Raw genomic sequence first — 20,968 nt, 5'->3', positions numbered from 1 at the left:
CAAATACATATGCGTTAATAAGATCAACCACGTCGGATGAACAAAAAACCAAACTCGACAGGTTAAACGATCCATTTGACCTCACTGTGGTTTAGACCAGTTTTCTCTTTTTCTCAACACGGCAGGGCATCTGTCTTTGCAGGCAGGCCCCAGGTGGGTTCCTCCACACCCCAGCACTGAGCTGGACCTGCCCTTTGGCATGCGTTCAGGGGGTGCCCAAGCTTGCTCCTGTGTGAACCAGGGTGAGCAAATTCTGCGTTCCGTGGTTTTATGTTATGTGACTAATGACGTCCATGCCACAACCACAACCACCAACGGGGACTGAGACCACACTTGGGCTAGAACCAGAGCCAAACGCCCTAAAATCCCAGTGACTCTGGGTCCTCAAAAGGACCTCCTGAGTGCTGTGTCATCTTCATTCCCACAGACGAGGACAGACAAGAGAGAGAAGAGCCCGGCCTGGCCCTGCTCCAGGACCTCAGCTCCAGGGGTGCGTGCTGCACCTAAGTCAGACCTTTAGCCGTGGTCTGAACGAAGGCGAGGTGGGCTCGTGGCCATAACAGGACGTGCAGCTCTGTTTGCCTTGTTCTCAAATTACTGATATTTCTGATTGCGTACTCAGAATAAATATTGATTTAGGATCCTCCAAAGGAAAATAAACCAATTCAAATTCTTTTTATTTTCCCTATCCTAGACTGTGAATCATTTTTAGAGCTTTTATAAGCTATTAAGCTTTTATATCGGCTTCCATAAGATTTTGCATAAGATTTTGCTAGGCTTTGTCTGCCCTCAAGACAAACAAGCACATCTCAGCCGGGCTTGGGGATCTCTCTGGGGGAGAGAACAGACCAAACCGGCCTGCAGGACCAGCAGAGTCGCACATTTTTATCTTTGAGGGAGTTAAAAGGTGAATTTTCTATTGTCTTTTTCAGCGCTCGATAATTACAAGTGTTTAATATTTTAAAAATGAGCTAAAAGAGGCCAAGCCCCAAATTCCATATTCTATTGTTTTTTCTTATTACCCAAGAAATAAATACGCGTTCACTGAAGAAACATTGCAAGTTATCTATGAATCATCTATCTATCAATCATCTATCCATCCATCTATCTGTGTATATCTACAATTTATCTGCAATTTGCCTCCAGTTACAAATTATATATATATACATTTGGACATATTGTTCATTTTGTTTGGTCTCTTGTTTTTAGAATACTTAACAGTAAAGTCCCACTCAAAATGGATTACAGTTAACCGCCAGACAATCACTGCTTCTCTATTTGCTAAAATAAAAGCTGTATTCAGCCTCATTTCCTTTTCCAGTTTAGGAGATATTTTTCAGGTCATTGCATTTGAAAAAGAATATACAACAACGACAGAAATTACCATGGATTCCCATGTGCCAGAGGCATTTAAGATGTTATTTAAAAAAAAAAAACCAAAACACTTCCCTGTTATGGAAATGCTCATACGTACACAAGAGCAGGAGGAAAGCATCATGAAGCCTCAGCTGCACACCCACAGCTTCAACACCTGTCCCCACGCCTCCCTTCCTGCTTGAACTGGGGCCCAACCTCCCCAGCACCGTAGTTATCCTAAAGCTCCGCTCAGGTATCGTGCTAGTCCATCTGCACTGTTTCCGTGCAGCTCTCTGGAGTAGAACGCTTCCTTTGTGGTTAAGATAACAGCAATGTAATTAGTACACGGAGAAAAAATTAACAACAGTCTCACATCATCTCTCAGCTTGTCATACATCTGTATCTCTAAGTCATGGTTTAAGGATCAAAGATAACATGTGTTCAGGAAATACATGGCAAGAAAAGGGATGGGAAGTACAACTAGAAACAGACCTCAGGAGACACCAAGCAAATGCAGGGTGTGGGCTGTGCTAGGATCCTGACTTGAAAACTAATGCATCCGTGTGTGTGTGAATGTGTGTGAGTGTATGTGTGTCAGAGTGTATGTGCGTGTGAATGTGAGTGTATGTGTGAGCATGTGTGTGAATGTGCGTGAGTGTGTATGAGTGTGAATGATAGTGTAAGTGTATGAGTGTGTGAATGTGATAGTGAGTGTGTGAATGTGTGAGTGCATGTGTAAGTGTATGTATGTGGTGTGTGACTGTGAGTGTGTGAATGTGAGTGTGTAAGTGTATGTGAATGTGTGATTGCCTGTGTATGTGTGTGTGTGTGTGAAGGTGTGAGTGCATGTGTACGTGTATGTGTGTGAATGTGTGTGTAAGTGTATGTGCAAGTCTGTGTGAATGTGTATAAGCGTGTGTGTGAATGTATGTGTGTGTGAATGTGTGTGTATGTGTGTGAATGTGTAAGTGTATGTGTATGTGTGTGTGAATGTATGTGTGAGTGTGAGTGCAAATGTCTGTAAGTGTATGTGTGTGAATGTGTGTAAGTGTATGTGTGTGAATGTAAGTGTATGTGTGAGTGTGAATGTGTGTATGTGTATGTGTATAAGTGTGAGTGTGAATGTGTAAATGTATGAGTGTGTGAATGTGTGTGTGAATGTGTGGGTGAATATGTGTGTGTGTGAATGTGTGTAAGCGTCTGTGAGAATGTGTAAGTGTATGTGTGTGAATGTGTGTAAGTGTATAAGCGTATGTGTGACTGCATGTAAGTGTACGTGTGTACATGTATGTGTGTGAATGTAAGTGTATGTGCAAGTCTGTGTGAATGTGTATAAGCTTATGACTGCATGTAAGTGTACGTGTGTACGTGTATGTGTGTGAATGTGTAAGTGTATGTGCAAGTCTGTGAATGTGTATAAGCGTATGTGTGACTGTGTGTAAGTGTACATGTGTGAATGTTAAGTGTATGTGTGTGAATGTGTGTGTAAGTGTATGTGTGTGAATGTGTGTGTATGTGAGTGCAAATGTCTGTAAGTGTATGTGTGTGAATGTAAGTGTATGTGTGTGTGAATGTGTATGTGTATGTGTGTAAGTGTACGTGAGTGTGAATGTGTAAATGTATGAATGTGATTGTAAGTGTATGTGTGTGGTAAGTGTATGCGTGTGAATGTGTAAATGTATGAATGTGATTGTAAGTGTATGTGTGTGGTAAGTGTATGCGTGTGAATGTGTAAGTGCATGTGTGTGAATGTGTGTAAGCGTGTGAGAATGTGTGTATGTGTGTGAATGTGTGTAAGCGTGTGTGTGACTGTGAATGTGTGTGTAAGTATGTGTGTGAATGTGTAAGTGTATGTGTGTGAATGTATGAGTGTATGTGAGTGCAAATGTCTAAGTGTATGTGTGTGAATGTGTGTAAGTGTATGTGTGAATGTAAGTGTATGTGTGAGTGTGTGAATGTAGGTGTAAGTGTATGTGTGAGTGTGAATGTAAGTATGAGTGTGATCGTGTGTTGTGTGAATGTGTGTAAGTGTATGTGTGTGCATGCAAGTGTGTGTGTGAGTGTATGTGTGTGAATGTGTGTAAGTGCGTGTGTGAGTGTAAGCGTGTGTGTGAGAATGTAAGTGTATGTGTGTGAATGTGTAAGCATATGTGTTAGACTGTGTGAATGTGTGTATAAGCGTGTGTGTGAGAATGTGTGTGTAAGTGTATGTATGAGTGTGTGAATGTGTGTGAGTGTGTGAGTGAATGTATGTGTATGTCAGTGTATGTGCATGTGAATGTGAGTGTATGTGACTGAGTGTGAGTGAGCATGTGTGAATGTGCGTGTGTATGAGTGTGTGAATGATAGTGAGTGTAAGTGTATGTGTGAATGTGATTGTGTGTGAATGTGTGTGAGTGCAAGTGTAAGTGTATGTGTACGTGGTGTGTGACTGTATGTGTGTGAATGTAAGTGTGAGTGTGAATGTGTGAGTGCCTGTGTGTGGTGTGCGTGTGTAAGTGTATGTGTGAATGTGTAAGTGTATGTGCTAGTCCGTGTGAATGTGTATAAGTGTATGTGCGACTGTGTAAGTGTACGTGTGTGGATGTGTGTGTAAGTGGATGTGTGTGAATGTGTGTGTAAGCATATGTGTGAATGTATGTGTGTGAATGTCTAAGTGTATGTGTGAATGTGTGTGTATGTGTGAATGTGTGTGTGAGAATGTAAGTGTATGTGTGAATGTTAGTGTATGTGTGTGAATGTGTAAGTGTATGTGTGTGAATGTATGTATGTGTGTAAGCGTATGAGTGTGAATGTGTAAGTGTATGTGTGTGTAAGCGTGTGAGAATGTGTGAATGTGTAAGCATGTGTGACTGTGTAAGCGTGTGAGAATGTATGTGTGAATGTGTGTGTGCGTGAATGTGTGTTAGTGTATGTGAATGTGCATGTGTGTGAATGTATGTGAATGTGTGTATGAGTGTGTGAATGTATGTGTGTGAATGTAAGTGTATGTGTGGGAATGTGTGTGTGCGTGAATGTGTGTTAGTGTATGTGAATGTGCATGTGTGTGAATGTATGTGTGTGAATGTATGTGTGTGAATGTAAGTGTATGTGTGGGAATGTGTGTATGTGTGTGAATGTGTAAGTGTATGTGTGTGAATGTGTGTGTAAGTGCATGTGTGAATGTGTAAGCATGCGTGAAAATGTGTGTAAGCGTATGTGTGACTGTGTGAATGTGTGTAAGCATGTGTGTGAATGTGTAAGTGTATGTGTGAGTGTGTGAATGTGTGTGTAAGTGTATGTGAGAATGTAAGTGTATGTGTGAGTGTGTGAATGTAAGTGTATGTGTGTGTGAATGTGAAACATGGTCCTTTCCTTTTATTGCCATGCATCTGTTGAAGCATCCACATTATCTTGGATCCTTAAAGCACACCTTGAAGCTGATGCTGGCATGCCCACCTGGTGCCAGGGCCGGCCTCTCCCTGGAAGGCACAGTCACACTGGGCTGTGTGTGCAGGCTCCCGGGCTCAATTCCAGCTCTGTCCCTCGTTATCCGTGGCTGTGGCAAGTTCCTGAACCTCTTCATTCCGTGCTGAGCAGCAGCACGGAGACCATACCAGGAGCCTCTGTGAGATACTCGGCTATCTGGGATGTGGTGAGCACTTATCTCTGCTGGGCAGATCCTATCCCCATGTCACTGATGTTGAAACTGAGGCCCGAGAACATACAGCCAGCATGTGCCATTGCTGGGTTCCAACCTCAGTCTGCTGATTCCAGGGCCCCAGATGAGCCGCCAAGTGGGGTGTCGGTTGTCATTTTGACGCCAAGGCTCTGAAGCACGCCATGATCTCCCGAGATTCATCTCTTCATTTAATGTCCCTTCTCCTGGGCCCGGCACACAGGAACCTCCAATAAATGTCTGTTAAGTGGAAGGATTTGAGGGGCACATTTGCCTAACATGGCATGGGTTAATCCAATTCAAATGTGGAGTGAAACTCAGCGGGAAGTAGAGAGACATCTAAGACCCCGCAGGCAGGGGAGGCAGGGATGTCAACAACAAACAGAAAGGTGGTGTGATGCGGCCACAATTCCCAAACTGCTGGCAGCCACCAGCAGCTGGAAGAGGCAAGGAAGGGAATCTCCGGGGGGAGCCTCTAGAGGCAGCGCGGCCCTGCCCACACCTGGATTTCAGCCCAGCGATTCAGATTTTGGACTCCATCCTCCAGAGCTGTGAGATAATCCGTTTCTGTTGTTTTAAGCTGTGGCATTTATGGCCATTTGCTACAGCGGCCCTGGCCTTTTTTCTAAGAGGGGTGGAATCTTTTTCGGAAGCAATGGGAGTCCTTGATACCGGGTGAGCCTCAGCGCGTGTATGCAATTGGGGGAAACTTTAGGAGGGGATGGTGAAGGAGGCATTAACGAGGGGAGACACGGAGGACTCAGCAGCTGGCCAGAGACTGCAGAGGGAGTTGATGTGACCCACGTGGGACGTGGGAGGGTGGAGGGAGCAGCTCTGATAATCCGTGGGGAATTCCTCTCCCGACGGAGGATGTTCATGCGCAGGACACGGCTATCCAGACCGTCTGAACAGCCCTCCAGGTCACGCTCAGAGCTGCCTGGCCTGACGGCGGGATTTCAGGGCCCATTTCCCCCGCGCCGGCATCTGCGCGGATCCCGGGCCTCCGCACAGAGCTAATTTGTCATGGCTGCTCTGCTCATCACTCTTGTCATTTTTCTGGGTAGCTTCGCTTTTGTTTTCCTCACTGCTAGTGTCTAAGGCCAATCTCCACTGTTATAAATAATGGATCACAGGGGACTGAAAATGCAAAAATCGACGAACCAAAAGAACAAGAAATGTGCTGAGATGGAGCTCTGCGCACAGGACTCTCACGGGGCATTTCTGAAGGCCTCTCGCCAGTTGCAATCTGCTTGACTCCTCGATACCCAGTTCAAGCACGAGGCAACTCTCGCTGCAGGAACATGACCCTTCCACCACCCCCTCTCTGGGGCCTCACCCTTGTCTTAATAATTCATGCTCACTTCTCCCGGGGCCTCTGTCTGTCTCTGCTGTATCAGGACTCCGAGTGAGAGCTAATGCAACCCTTCCCTGGAATCCGGGCTCCCTGGACCCTGGGGATGGCAGGAATGGGGAGGGTGGGGTAGGAGGTGCTCGGGGGACCCAGGCGGCAGCCCCTCTGGAGGATCACTGGGGGAGAGGACCTTCTCTCAGCACGCAGCCCCTTCAAGCCCAGTTTCAAGGCAGTATGTGAGAATGGTGTGACTGGGCATGGGTGAAAAGATTTAGAGGAAACCATGGGAAAGGGAGACCCCAGCGGGGAGGCAGGGGAAGGCAGACGGGAGTGGAATCCTTTTTGTGCACCCCTCTCCCTAACTTCGACCCAGAGAGCTTGGATGTCTTGGTAAGCCGGCAGTGTCCATTCCATCATCATCATTTCCAAGTGGGAATGGGATAAGGCAGGGGAGATTCCACTAGAACTGCAGGGGGGAAAGGGTGGTTCATCAAAGCAGAAACACATGTGCTGTGCTGGTTCCCTTGAAAAGGGCCAAGGGGGTCCCAGTCAGGACTGCGGGGGTCCTGGACCAAACAGCAGGGGGTAGGGAGGAGGGAACTTGCCACAGGGTTCTAGGGAAGTGGTGCCTGCCAGTCCTTTCAAGAAGGCCCAGCAAGCCTTTTGGAATAAAGGTAATGCCTGGTTCTTGCAAGACGCCTGTTGTGATCCAAACTTGCATAAAACCCAAAAACCTGCAACTCCTGTGAGCGGAGACAGTCTGAGACCATCTGAGAAGCAGGCCAAGTGTTCTCATTCTTCCTGGTTCATCTTCCCTCCCTCCTCACCACTCTATTCCTTTGTTTCAAGAGAACAAAACATACAGGGCAGGCAACTGGGAGGGAGGGGCGTGTTTCTATTCAAAACTCTTTTTCATGCCACCTGCCAAATAGAATTCTAAATCCCCCTTTAAAAAAAACTGTGCCCCATCCACGAAGTCGAGTAGTTTAAGAACTGTGGCCACGTCAGCACCCTGTTCCCTGGTCTGTACTTGCTGGGGTACGTCTCCCTTTTGAAAATCAGTATATTGTCTCTCCGTTTTCTATGGATTTGGTGTCTGAATGGATAGGCTTATGGGCTGCTAGAAGTTGGACCCCTCATCCAACTTCCTCATTGTGATCTCCAGCCAACCTCCTCAAACTGGTCATGTGGTTGGTCAGGCTGCAAAGCATGTTGGGGCTGTTTGCTGTTTCGCCAGCATGGCCCTTCACCCCTGGCTGGAGGACAAAGAAGCAGTCTGTGTACAGGGAGTGAATGGGCAGATGGGACCAGGCGCCTCAACATGCTGGGGTTGGGGCGGGGGGGAGTGGGGACAGCCTGGAGCCTGGGAGGGCGAGTTGGCCGTCACCAGGCGCGGGACCTTGGTGCCGCCTTTCAACCTTTTGGGCTGCGATGCTCTCCTTGGTGACCCAATGTCGTTCTGGGTCCCTCCTGCTTTCCCACATAAGGGTTAAAAAGGGCAGAAGATGGGGAAGGGAGATGTCATCCCCACTTCCCAAAGGGGGTACTATGGAGTGAACTGTGTCCCGTCAAAATTCATGTTGTAGTTCTGACCCCCAGCACTTCACAATATGACCTTATTTGGAGACCGGGCCTTTAAAATGAGATGTCCTTGTAAAACGAGGAGCTGAGGACACAGACATGCAGAGGCTTGGCCCTGCATGGACACGGGGAGGAGGTGCCAGCCCAGGAGAGGCCTCAGGAACCAGCCCTGCTGCAGCCTGACCTGGGAATTCGGCCTTCAGACCGCGAGGGCCTTGGTGTCTGCTGTGGAGGCCGCCGGGCCTGTGGTCCTTTGTGACGCCGGATGCACACGGGGGAGTGCAGCCCTCACAAAGCTGAGACGGAGCTGCGGGTGGGGCCTCGGCACCTTCAGGACCTGCTCTGAGCTCCTGCTGGGTCCCAGCTGCTGAGTCAGATGGGCTCATCCAGAAACAAGCCAGCTGCCCTCCCTCCTTCCCCGCAGCCTCACACTTGGGAGGTGGGGAGACTTCAGAAGTGCTTTGGTGCCAGCCCTGCCACTGGCAGCTCCAGCTGAGATCCTCGTGGACAAGGCGAACCCAAGTCCAAGAACAGCAAGAAGGGCCTTCTGGAGCTGATGGCCACGCCCTTCCTGCTGAAGCCACGCCCTTTCATGATGACCACGCCCACTGCACGGATGGCCTCGCCCTCTCAGTTATGGCCACGCCCACTGCGCTGATGGTCACGCCCCCACCCCAGGGCTGCTTTCCCCTTTGATAAAGAACACCTTTTTAGATGTCAGGGCCTGAAGGCCCTTGGGGAAGGTGAGCGTGTTCTTTAAGGCCCCAGGAAGGCAGTGTTTCCTGTGCTTAGGACTCCCTTCTCACGGTCCACAATGCGTCCCCAACTGACTTCAACGGGGCCTCACTGAGCAGAGGTGCCCAGGGCAGCATCAGCAGCTTGAGGGATAGACGGTGGAGCCACGCGGGAGAAGCTTCATACCTGGCCCAGCCAAGCAACGCCCTCTCACGGGTGAGCTGCATGCAACCATTGTTCATTATTCAACAACTGTTACTGGTTCCCGGGCCAGTCTCTGGGCAGGGTCAGGGTTGGAAGGTGAGTGACTTGATCCTGGGCTCCAAGGGTGCCTGGTGAGGAGTTATTACAGTGCAAAGAGGCACCTGCATGCGACACATCCGGCTTCCTAGGAGAGGGGACATTCAGCAAGGGCCGGCCAGGGCAGGGAAGGCCGGGAGCTGTCGGAGCAGAGCAAGGTCAGGGGTGGCCACCAAGGCTGGAGCCAGATGTCCAGGTCCCGACACTGCTGGCCTGTGGGAGCCCAGGTGACAGGATCACAGGGACCCTGTGGGCTTTGGTGAGCTCCCTTGGGCAGGGTGTAGCCAGGGATCTCTGGGTGGGGTAGGACCAGAGGGCAGGTTGAAGGGTCTTCTAAGAGCCAAACAGTCCCTCAGAGGGCCAGAATGGGGGTGGACAAGGCAACCCCCTGAGTGTCCTGGGGCTGCTATAACAAAGACCACAAACTGGGTGACATCAAACCACAGAGGTTTATCTTTCACGGCTCTGGAGGCCTGAAGTCTGAGCTCGAGGCATGGGCGGGGCTGGCTCCTTCCCAGGACTCCGGGGAGGCTTGCCTCTTCCAGCTTCTAGGGGCTGCCCGCAGAGCCTGGCTTGTACACGCATCACTCTGGTCTCTGAGTCTGTCTTTACACGGCCTGATTCTGTCTCTTCGTCTTCCGTTCTCATTTCCATGGACAAATGTGTGTCTGCATTTCCCTCTCTTTAGAAAGATGGTGGGCATATGGGCTTGAGGCCCATCCCAAAGCAGTATGACCTCATCTTGATGTGATTATGTCTGCAAATACCCTATTTCCAACTAACGGGACGCTCACAGGTTAGGACAGGAATCCACTTTCTTGGGAGACACAATTCAACTCACAGCAGTGACCACGAGGGGATGAACAGAGGTCAATGGCAGGATGTGGTAACAGTGCAGGCAGGCGGAAGTCGAGAGGAAACTGAGGCTCTTGCAAGGCCGACCCGGCCGTGTGTACCCAAATAGGAGGCATCAGATAAGAGTGGTGAGTGAAGTTGGTGACGGGGGGAACTACAGAAGCCTTGGGGGCTTCCATTCGGATGGGAATGGAACCCCGTCCCTCCCTTCCTTTCCCTCCTCTTTCCTTGCCTTTTGATTGCCTTGGAATTTCATTAGAAAATGAAACACAGTTTTCCTGCCAGAAAAGAAATGTCTCTGAGTGCTGGCACCGGGGCCTTGCGCTGGTCCAGTTTGCTCCAGGCCTGCTTTGGTGGCCAGGGTCACCTTTATGCCCTTCCTGCTTTGTGTCCATGCAGAGGCCAGCCTGGAAGGCAGGCAGAACCCCTCGCTGGCCTCCTGCCTCATCTGCTGCAAGTGTCTCCCCAGATCTGGGCTCCTCCTCAATGCAGCAGCACCCTCAGGGGCGGCTGCCAGTGTGATGTGTCATCACCTGCAGGTGGCAGGTCCCTGTGCCAGGTTGAGACTGGCACTGTGTGACCAACGTGCCCCGTGTCATCAGCCCTGTGTCATGCTGCGAGGTGAGGCACCATTGCCCACTGAGCCGAACACAAAGACTCTCTCTTGGCCTCACTATTTTTAGTTTGATGCCTCGGGCTCACAGCAGTTGGCTGGAGTCACTAAACCCCCAGCTTTCTCTTCCAGAAGCCAAGCCTGGCACTCTGAGGGGCAGGTGGGAGCTGGAGATGCCTCGAGAAGCCCCTTTGGCATCTGGACCCGACTCTGTCCCGGGCTGTCCTCTGGGGGCTCCCTGATCCATCGTCTGAGGACACATGGTGGACTCACCACAGGGACTGAGGCTGAATCACAAACTCCAGACCCCAGCAAGGACCTGGAGCACCCTGGGTGGCCTGGCATCCAGCTGATGACCTCGGCCATCAACACCTGGGAGACTCCAGAGTCCCGGATGCTGAGAGGCCTGGGCTTTGGGGAAAGGCCTGGGAGGGGAGGTACTGGGCAGACGACTACCTGGAAGAAATAGGATGCGGCCTGGCATGCTTCAGTGGGGCCTCAGCGTGGAGTGTGACACAGCGCTGAGGGACATGGGGCAGGCTGGTCACACAGTGCTAGTCTCAGCCTGGCATGAGGACATGCTGCTGCAGGTGACGGCACATCACGGTGGCACCTCGTCCCCAAGAGTTGGGCTGCGTGATGGGAGGGTGGGAAGACGGGGGGCACTGCCAGGCCTGTCTGCTGTGGGCTCAGCCCATACCCTCCAAGCTCAGCCACTTCAAATCTCATCAAATCAGGCAATAAGATAAGGGGCTTCACCCTTTGGGCACGTATAGGAGGCAAGCCCCACTGTGACTCTGCAAAGAAGGGTGCCTTCTGCCCTCCCTCCGAGCTGTGTGGCCACCTGCCTCGTCCACACTCAACTCCTGAAACCCCAAGGGGCTCTGCTGACTTCTCTGTCATCTTCATACTGTGCGTGTATGTGTGTGATGTGCGTATATGGTGTTTGTGATGTGCTTGTGTGTGGTGTGTGTGCATGTGTGTGATATGCATGTGTGGTGGGTGTGTGCATGTGTGTGGTGGGTGTGGTGCATGTGGATGTGTGTGATGTGTGTGTGATGTGTATGCATGTGTGATGTGTGTGTAATGTGTATGCATGTGTGTGATGTGTGTGTGGTGTGCATTCTTGTGTGTGATGTGCATGGTGTGTGCATGTGTGTAAGTGTGATGTGTGCATGTATGTGATATGCGTGTGCATGGTGTGTGCATGTGTGTGGTGTGTGTGCATGGTGTGTGATGTGTGTGTGGTATGTGTGCATGTGTGTGGTGTGTGTGGTGGGTGTGTGCATGTGTGATGTGCGTGTGCTTGGTGTGTGTGCTGTGTGTTCTTGTGTGTGATGTGCATGGTGAGTGCATGTGTGTGATGTGAGTGTGCATGGTGTGTGTGTGTGGTGGGTGTGTGCATGTATATGTGTGTGTGTACCATAGAGCTCCATCCCTGTGCAACAGTCGGAAGGGACAGGGAAGGCATCTTTCTGCCCCTTCCTTCAGTGGGGAAACAGGTAGGGGGAGGGTGGATGGGAGCTAACCTGGGAAGCAGAGCTGTGAGGTGAGCTGGCCCTTCACGCACGCTGGACACGGCCCCGTGCTGGGGACAATGGTGGGACGCACAGGACCACTTGACAACCTGGGAGGGTGGGGCCCGGATCTCTCTCCACCAGGCACTGAGATTAGACTGCCTTAAATCCATGACATGGATAAATAAATAATAAACAAACAAAAATGATAACATTTATATAGCGTTTACCAAGTGCCAGTGTGTTCTAGCATTTGACACGTATTAGCCCACTTAATCTTCCAAAAACTTCCCCCCACTTCACAGACAGAGACACTGAGGCACAGAGAGGGTGAGTGACTTGCCCCAGGGAGGCCACACAGCTGCTGGGCTCAAGCGCAGACAAATGACAAATCGGCCCCATCTGCGCTCTCCACCAGGGCTGGTAGCTGAGCTCCGTGGAGCGGAACCTGGTGCATCTGTCTTCCCTGGACAGCCCCCTGCCCTTCCGCTGTGACACATCACAGGCTGTACACAGGCTACACCACAGACACGCACACAGCTTCGCAAAGCAGCACAGCCTCAAGACGTGGAGAGGGCTTCGGGAACTCACAAAGTTTTTCAGAAGACGCAACAATAAACCCATCACAACAGGCCGTCCCTTTGCAAACTGAGGAACTAAGAATGAAAATGACTGAGGCTTTAAAAATATCAGGCAGTTTCGTCGATTCATCTGTTTTGAATGGAAACACAAAATGTGGTCCATCCACACAATGGGATATCACTCAGCCTTAAAAAGGCAGGAAATTCGGACACGTGCTACAACATGGATGCACCTGAGGGCATGATCTGAGTGAACGAGGCCAGGCACAGCAGGGTGATCCTGTGTGACTCCACTTCTGTGAGGTCCGTGCACTCATCAGGTTCATGGAGATAGAAAGTGGGATGAACAGTGGGGGTCGGGGCTGGGGGAGGGGGATGGGGAGGGAGTGTTTATTGTTTATATATTTTACCACAATTTAAAATTAAAAAAAAAAGGCCGGGCGCGGTGGCTCACGCCTGTAATCCGAGCACTTTGGGAGGCTGAGGTGGGTGGATCACAAGGTCAGGAGTTCGAGACCAGCCTGGCCAAGATGGTGAAACCCCGTCTCTACTAAAAATAAAAAATTAGCCGGGGGTGGTGGCGGGCGCCTGTAGTCCCAGCTACTCGGGAGGCTGAGGCAGGAGAATTCCTTGAACCTGGGAAGCGGAGGTTGCAGTGAGCCGAGATCGTGCCACTGCACTCTAGCCTGGGCGACAGAGCGAGACTCCATCTCAAAAAAAAAAAAAAAGGCAGAGAATCTAAAGCAAACGGAATAAAATGTTGTGGCTCTTCTTTTAGTTGTTTCCAGACCGAGTTTTCAGGGGTACTGGGGGTTTCTGTTCAGGGCCAACGCTCCTGTTACGTGACCAGCTTTGGGATTTGGGGAGATGTGGTCAGGGTGAGGCGGGAGACAGGCAGTCAGGGATGGGGTCAAGACAAATAAGTTGCACCCTCAAGAGAAAATATTTCTTTTTGAGCTTGAAAATGTTGGGAGCCACCCCTGGGTGGCTGAGTGCACTGGGCGTCCCTGGTGCCCACGGCATGACTGTGCCCTTGGTGCCAGGAATACAGGCATGCGCTCCTCCAACTCCTGCAGATGGACCCTTGCTTGTGCACTTTCTTTCTTTTTTTTAACCATTTTAATCTTTTTTTAAAAATTTCAACTGTTTGGGGAAGGGGTGGTGTTTGGTTACATGGGTAAGTTCTTTAGTGGTGATTTCTGAGATTCTGGTGCACTGTCACCCGAGCAGTGTACACGGTACCCAGAGCGTGGTCTTTCATCCCCCACCCTGTGCACTTTCTTAGAACACTTTCTTCTCAAAAATATTTGGACCCCTGGAAATGCAAGCACCCAACTGGCCTTGGTCTCAACCTCCACAAGCCAGGCACTGACTCGCAAACTGCCTTCTCTGCCAGACGTCCCTGCAGGCCCTGTGCCTGCTCCTGGAAGCTGGAGGGATGCTGTGCTCAGGGTGGGTTTGTCTGGGGAGAAAGCCAAGGAGCACAGACACGCTTTGTCTGGGGCAGGCCCAGCTAGCGGGCTGTGCTGTCTGGTCTCTGGGGGCTCTCTGGGCCCTTCTTGCCCAAGACCTTCTGAAATTTCCCAGGAGTGCGGCTTGCTGGGTCACCTGTGCCCAGGGGAGCAGGTGATTGGGTGAGAGAGGGTTCAGGGTTGCCCACCACCCCCTGGGAAGCAAGCCCAGGACTGGGCTGCCGGGCCCAGCCTCTCAGGAAGTCTTGGCCCCCGGGGCCCAGTTCGTGCCTCCTCCCTGCCTGGCTTATGCCCTGAGGTGTCCCGGTTGCTGCACTGAGATCAGCTGCCCGGCGCGTCCCCGTTTCATCTCTCATTTGCATGTCAGTTCATCTGAGGCGTCTGACGGGGACAGTGTGCCCTTCCTCTGAGCTAGATTTACCTCGCTGACAACGAGAGCTGTCTTTTGCCCATTTCTGAGGCCAGACAGCCCCTCCACCCACACTGAGCTCCGGAGAGGCTGGCTGGAAGACAAAGGTGTGGGCTGTGGGACCCGGGCTCCTAGGGCCTGTGGTTCTGGCTCCCTCTTCATGGGAGCCTGTGGTTCCAGCTCACAGTGGACTTGGGGAGTGACAAGACAAGTGACAGGAAGGTGCTGCCACTGCTGCTTCCAGAGTCTTCCAGGCTGATGGGTCCAGGATAAGAGAAGTGTCATGGGGGCTGTGCTGTGCCCAGGCCTGAGGGCAAGGGTGGCATTCCTGAGCCTCCCCACGTGCCCTGCCCTGCTCTGGAAACTTCACCCCATTGCTCAGTGTGGACTGCACAGTGAGCCTCCACTTCTCTGGGGAGAAAGTGACTTTGCCCAGGCCTCCTGGCTGGCAAGTGGGAAAGGCGGATGAGGCGAGGCTGTCCATCTCAGCACCATGTCCCCACCACTCCATGGGACCAGCCCTCCTGGATTCCCAGATTGGGCGACATTGGTTTAATCTGAGAGGTTTCCAGGTCATTCACGGAAATTCCTGATGGCATCAGGTGGGCTTCTGGCTTCCAGCTGTCCCCTCCTGGGCCTCTGGACATTGGAAGTGTCTGGCTAAAGGGGAATTCGGACCACACCAATGGAAAGGAGTGGGGAGGCCAGCAGCTCCCTGACTTCTCAGCGCCCTTGGGCTAAAATTGGGAAGGGCCCAGCTTCCAGTGCCCTCTCCGAGACAGCACCTGCCGTAGCTCTCAAGTGGTCAGGCACTTCATGGCTGATTGCTGGTTGAAAAAGGAACCAAAAACCGAGGGTTCTTACTACTTTTCACAGCGCAGCTTCAATTCAGGCGGAGACAGGGGCATCGTCCCCAGCTAGGGGTCAGGACAGCAATAAGGCTGGCAACTCTCATTGCTCCCTGTCTCCCCACCACCGCCACCCCTTCCATTCATACACTGGAAACCCCAAAAGGGTGTGAGTGACCCCCTTCCTTCAGCAGCTTTTCTTGGTTCAATGAACTTATAGTACCATTTTTATACCAATTTAAAGATCAGAAGTTACAAACATGTAACAGGCAGACAGATGATAGGCTGGAAGTGGAGAAGATGGCGAGGAGAGCCACTGTCCACCTGGGAAGGAGGGTGTAGACAGTGGTGCTGGAGCCGAGAAACCTGGAGAGGAGTCAGGGTGGCCGGAGGACGTAGCCCTGCACGAGTGAGCAGAGATGCCTGCAGCCCCAGGAGAGGGCACTGCGCGTGTGGGCTGAGCAGCCCATGCCTTCTAAAATGAAAGGAGGTTTGCATTTGACCATGTCGTGGGCAGGAGAGGTGGAAAGGCACGCAGGAGCCGGGTAGGGCTTAAGGCCCCACCGTGCTAACCACACCAGACAAGGTTGGGGCAGTGCACTCCTCTCCCCTGAGGAGCCGGGGGAAACAGCAGCTCATGCTTGTACCAAAGCAAGAAATGAAGGCAGAGGGGCCTGAACAGGACAGGTCAGTAGAAACAGGCAGCAGGGAGCGACATTCTCTTGGGCCAGGACCAGAGACCACCCCAGCAGGGTGCAGAGGCCTGGACTCCAAGTGCTGAGGAGAGGACCTGAGCCAAAAAGGCACAGCTCTGGGGCCCACAGAGGTTGGCCTTGGGTGCCACGACCAGGCTGGATGGAAGCATCATGAGAAGGCCTGGGCAGACCCCACCAGCTGCCCAGGGCACAGAGCCCTGGGCTCCCGCAGGTGAAGGGGGCAGGCATAGGTGGCGCGGAGGCAAGCGTAGGTGTGGCGTAGCCATGGTGGGTGGCAAACTATTAAGAACTGGGAGCCGACTTCTGCTGACGCTTGAACACTTTCTAGCGCTGCTCTTCCCTTTGGGCTGTGTGCATTCGCTGCCCTGGTTTAGAGGACAAACAGCCCCGCAAACTCAAGCGGCCACCGATGCGTTCAGACCTGGGTTCCAGCTACAGAGCAAGGCCAAGACCAGAACACCACAGCCCAGAGGCGCCAGGGAGGCCGCGCACAGTGCGAGTGTCCCGAGGGGGCCGCCAGGTCAGGGCAGTGGCACCCACAGAGGCTCCGGAGCATTCAGTCTTACCCAGATGTGGCTCCTCACCACACCCGAGCCCACAGCCTGGCCCAGGGGTCCCAAAGGCCTCTCTCTTCCCCCATTTGGAAGATTGGCAAACCCAAGCCTGGATGTGCCACCAGGTGGGACCCCCTCCAGCTCCCCAGTGCTGAGTGCGTCATCCCTGTCACTCCATGGGCAGCTCAGCTGAGCAAACCCTTTCTCCATAGGCAAGAGAAATGAGCAGGTGCTGCAGCCAGGGCCCCCCAGGGTAGGGGCAGCTGAGGAAAGGGAAAAACAAACCCTCTGGGGAAAGACGAAGTGCTTCAGCTCCTAGAGGACACAGTCTCTCTGAAGCAAGGACCTCAGCACCCTAGGTTTGGGGACCTGGCTTCCACCTCTCCCCTTCTTCAACAGCCCACCTGAGGGTCTGGACATGGGGTTGGGGGTGACAGGAGGGCTTCACCTGGTGCTGGGGAAGTGCCAAGTCCTGATTTGTGCACCCTGGCAAGCCAATGAACAGATGACGGGGACAGGCCCGTGCAGATGCTGCTGGCTGGGTGGAGGTTGTCCCCAGCCCTTCAGCAGCTTCTCACCAGGCCATCCTCATTGCTACCAGTTCTGCACAAAGGGCTCCTTCCCCACAAAGCCCACAAAGCCGATCATCAGGGAAAAAACCCTGTTCACCAGGCCCCACACGGGGCTGGCCCACCCAGCCTGCAACATCTGCTGCTGTTTATCATTTGTAGTTTCCTTCTCACTCCCATTCACCCTGGACCCCAGCACTCAACACATAGTAGATGCTCAATAAACACGGCTGGCTCATTGACCAGGCAATCTGCCTTATCTCATTTAATTCTTAGCACAGCAACACAAGGGCACAGGGTGAAGTAACCGACCCAAGCTTCTCGAGATGAGATGGGAGCACTGAAAACGGAGCCTCAGTTGGACTCCAGGGCATGGAGTCCTGCCTTCGTGTAGGGCTCAGGAGGCAGCCTCCGACTCACTTCACACCCCCAGCTTCCTCTGCACAACCTCTGAAGGAAAAGCTCCTGAGGAGGGAAGACAGAATCCCCCAAATTCCTGTTGCTGTCTTCCACTGTGTAACTCTGGTGATGTGACACCTGAGCGTGTCTGGAGTTTTCTTCCTATAAATAAAGCATTGACCTGGCTGCCAAGTGGCTGCAGCGGCTCCTCTGAATCATCAGGGATGTCTGCAGGGTTACCTGCACAGGTAAGGCCAAGCCAGGAGACACCGGCACTTGCCGCCTGGGGCCTCCCCCAGACAACTTCAACCCGGAGCTTTGCCAGAGCACAGAACTCGGCAGAGCCCCCAGTTTCTAATGTTCCCTCCTTCCTCCCCATCTCTGCGGTTTCAGGGGGAAACTGAGATGGCCAGGGGGTTAGGTAACCAGAGGGACAAAGAGCAGAGATAACGAAGGAGCCGGTGTGCCCATCACCAGGACTCATGGCCAGGTGGTGCAGAAGAACACAGTGACAGAAAGCAACACATCCCTTATCTCCTGCACCCAGAGGCCCCCAGGGCCCCCTCCTAGGAAGCAATATGGGTTTGTTTCCATGACCTTTGATGGAGAGGAGATGGGGCGGATCGCAGGGAGACAGATTCACGCTGGAAATTCCAGGATTTACCCAGTGCCTGGTACTTTAAGAGAAGGAATGGTGGCTGATGGCAGCAGCGCTGAAAGTGCTCTCAGCTGAGCCCGGTGCAACCCATCCGTGACAGCACTGCTGGGTGTGCAGCCTGGGAGGTGAGTGAGAAGTTATCATGCTTTGCCCGGCACATGCTTGGGCAAACGATTCAGCTTCAACCAGGACTCACAGTCCAGCTAGGAGCTGCCAACGGGGTTCACAGCAAGGGGCAGAGGGCAGGGGCAGCTCAGGAGCAAGCAACAGACCTTGTGGAGATGGGGGGTGGGGGGGGGGTTGGAGACCCGCTGGCGCCTCCCTGTTTGCACCGCGAAAGGACGTTTATGGAAGAAACTGAGGGAAGAATAATGCTCATCGTGTTCTGCACTGTTCCAGGCAGTGTTTACATTCACTTATTCCCTTCTCATTCCAGTCTATAAAGCAGATTTTATTATCCCTTCTTTATGGACGGGGATGCCAGCTTGGGGAGCCAAGGGGCTTGCTCATGGTTACAGAAGTGGTGGAGCTGGCAGTCAATCCGCCTCTCCCCCGCACAGGTGCCACATGCCATGTCTTCCCCAGGGTCCACCTGCAGGCTGCTTTCCTGGAGATCACCCCAACCTCAGCGTGTTCACTGTGAAAAGCTACCCTGCCCACAATAACAGCCTGGCCTGCCACACCCAGCGTCCTCCTCTCCCCCCTCCTGAAGCTCTCCTCCACTTTTCACCTGCTTCCAAGAGAGCTGCTCCTGGGACATCTTTGGGAAGTTCTTAGGACGGACCTGCTGCTGTTGATCTGGTGACAACTCACTTTAAAAAGATTTTTGTTTTTAAAGGCAGGTCTTTGATACATTCTCATCTATTGGGCAGAAAAAGTGTGTGTGCATGTGCCTATGTGGTGTGCATGTGTGTGCTCATGTGCACGTGTGTGTAGGCACTTGTGTGCGTGTGTGTGTGTTTGGGAGTGGATGTGTGAGCACTGGAGCATATGTGTGTGTGTGTGTGTGAGTGTGCATGCTGGAGTAGTGACATATTCAAGGGAGGGCCACTCCTTCCTTTGGGAAGAAAGGAGGCTGTTACAGTCCCATGCAATTGCAGACGCCTAGTCCTGGAGTCAGGGACCTGGGTCTAGTTGTGCGTCTGCCGCTGCCCAGCTGCCCAGCACTGATGAAATAAGGGGGTGACCACCTGTCCTTGAAGATGCTTCCTTCTCCCGGTTATGAGTCTCTCAAAGCGGGCTACAGTGGGAGAGGGCTGTACTTTCCATTTCACGGGGATCAAGCCGGGCACAGGGTGAGGGCGGCTTGTTGGCTTAAATCTACTGATTAAACTGGCCCAGTGCACATCTGGGAACAGGAAAGACTCACGCCTGGCCGGCACCTGCTCTGTGCCTGGCTGGGGGCATCTCTCCCTGGCCTCCTTCAGTGGAGTACTCCGTGGGCAGAAAGGTGAGAAGCAGCTGCAAGGGCTTCCTGAAACGCCCAGCTGAGGTTTGAGGGATTTCCTCACAATGGCTTTTCCCTGGGGACTTTAGGGGGAGCTCATGAGAGCCCCTTCCAAGCCGGCGCGCTCATTGTCCCTCTCTGCCCGTCAGAGGGGGCCACGAACAAAGGGGGTCTATTCTGAACCCCTCTCCTGTGTAACTCAAGTCCGCTAGGAACACTGGACATTCGAGGGACTTCCTATCTCCGCACAGCAGGGGAGAGCCGGACCCGCTGCCCCCCAGGCTCTCCGCGGGGCCCCGGAGGTGCAGCGGCCCAAGTCCCCCTCTGTAGTCGGAGCTACCCACCTGCGGGGGAGCAGCGCCCCGGCCGGCGCCCCCCGCACCTGCCCCCGCGCGACAGGAAGCGGCGGCTGCTCGCCCCCTCCGCGGACCACGACCCAGGGGCTGCCCGGCGGGCCGATCCACCGGAAATTAAAGGCTTCATGTGCCAGCCCTTGAATGTAAAAACTCAGCCTAATCAGATTTTTAAAAAGAAAAGCTCTGCCTGTGAAATGGAAACACTAGCCCGCCCCCACCCCCCAGGGCAAGTCGCCCCTTTCCCCGGGGAGCCGGCGCGTGGGGACCCCCGCCCCCGACCAGAGCTGGCGGAGCGCACGGAGGCCGCAGCCTGGACCGGCAGACGCACGGACAGTCCCGCCCCGCCGCGCCCGGCCCCGGCGCTGTCACCCGGGGGGAGGAGGGGGTGTCTGGGTGGGGGAGGGGGCTACCTTCTGAATGCGTCCATCGATGTCCAGGTAGATGGCCTTGGGCCGGTAGCTGGAGGAGCCGGATCCCATCCTGCGCCCGGCGGCTGCACTTGGACTTTTTACTGTACTTTCCCGACGCCAGCCGCCGCGGGAGGCGGGGGAGGGGAGCAGGGGAGGGGGCGGGCGGGGGGGCGGCCCGCGGCGCTCAGCCAACCAGAGCCGCGCCGCCACCGGGCCCGGGACGCCCGGGAGCCGCCGCCGCGCGCCGCAGGGTCTCCTCCGCTCGGCTCGCGCTCGGGCTCGGGCTCCGACTCCGGCTCGCGCGCTCCTCCTCCCGGCCGCCCGCCCCTCCCCCTCCCCCCTCCCCCTCCCTCCCCCGTCTCTCCTCTCTCCCCTCCTCTTCACTCCCTGCACCTCCCTTCCCCCTCTTTCTTCTTCCCTTGACTCCAGCCCCCGCTCGGCCGCCTATCTATCTCCCGATGCCCCCTGGACAGCTGTGCAGAGCCCTGAGCGACCCCTTCGGCCCGGAGCCGTCGCCTCCCCGCGCAGTCCGTGCCTCCTAAGCCAGCGCTGGGCTGAGCGTGGCAGCGCCGCTGTGGACCCC

General features: G+C 53.5%; 1 protein-coding gene and 1 long non-coding RNA gene across 7 annotated transcripts in view; one reads left to right on the top strand and one right to left on the bottom strand.

The window, feature by feature from the left end:
• Window positions 1-20,649, bottom strand: part of PDE9A (phosphodiesterase 9A) — a 123,461-nt gene extending 102,812 nt beyond the window's left edge. For 2 of the 5 annotated variants that reach the window (XM_024239428.3, XM_024239430.3), the window contains exon 1: window positions 20,386-20,649. In XM_024239428.3, the coding sequence (XP_024095196.1) occupies window positions 20,386-20,454 (69 nt within the window). In that variant the 5' untranslated portion in view covers window positions 20,455-20,649. The remainder of the gene's footprint in view (window positions 1-20,385) is intronic. The other 3 variants (XR_010138894.1, XM_054542587.2, XM_054542583.2) reach the window with 3 other exon arrangements.
• LOC129052332 (uncharacterized) lies at window positions 7,247-12,894 on the top strand. Of its 2 annotated transcripts, none has more exons than XR_008517337.2 (3): window positions 7,247-8,897; window positions 9,670-9,964; window positions 10,582-12,894. It is a non-coding gene; the product is annotated as an uncharacterized LOC129052332 (long non-coding RNA). The 2 variants fall into 2 exon arrangements; XR_010138895.1 differs by having other exon boundaries at window positions 8,250-8,981.
• Window positions 20,650-20,968: the final 319 nt, after the last annotated feature.

The sequence above is a fragment of the Pongo abelii genome, chromosome 22, assembly GCF_028885655.2.
Source record: "Pongo abelii isolate AG06213 chromosome 22, NHGRI_mPonAbe1-v2.0_pri, whole genome shotgun sequence".
In the NCBI taxonomy this organism is placed as follows: Eukaryota; Metazoa; Chordata; class Mammalia; order Primates; family Hominidae; genus Pongo; species Pongo abelii.
The sequence above is the reverse complement of the archived record's forward strand: the minus strand, read 5'-3'. Positions and strand labels throughout refer to the sequence as shown.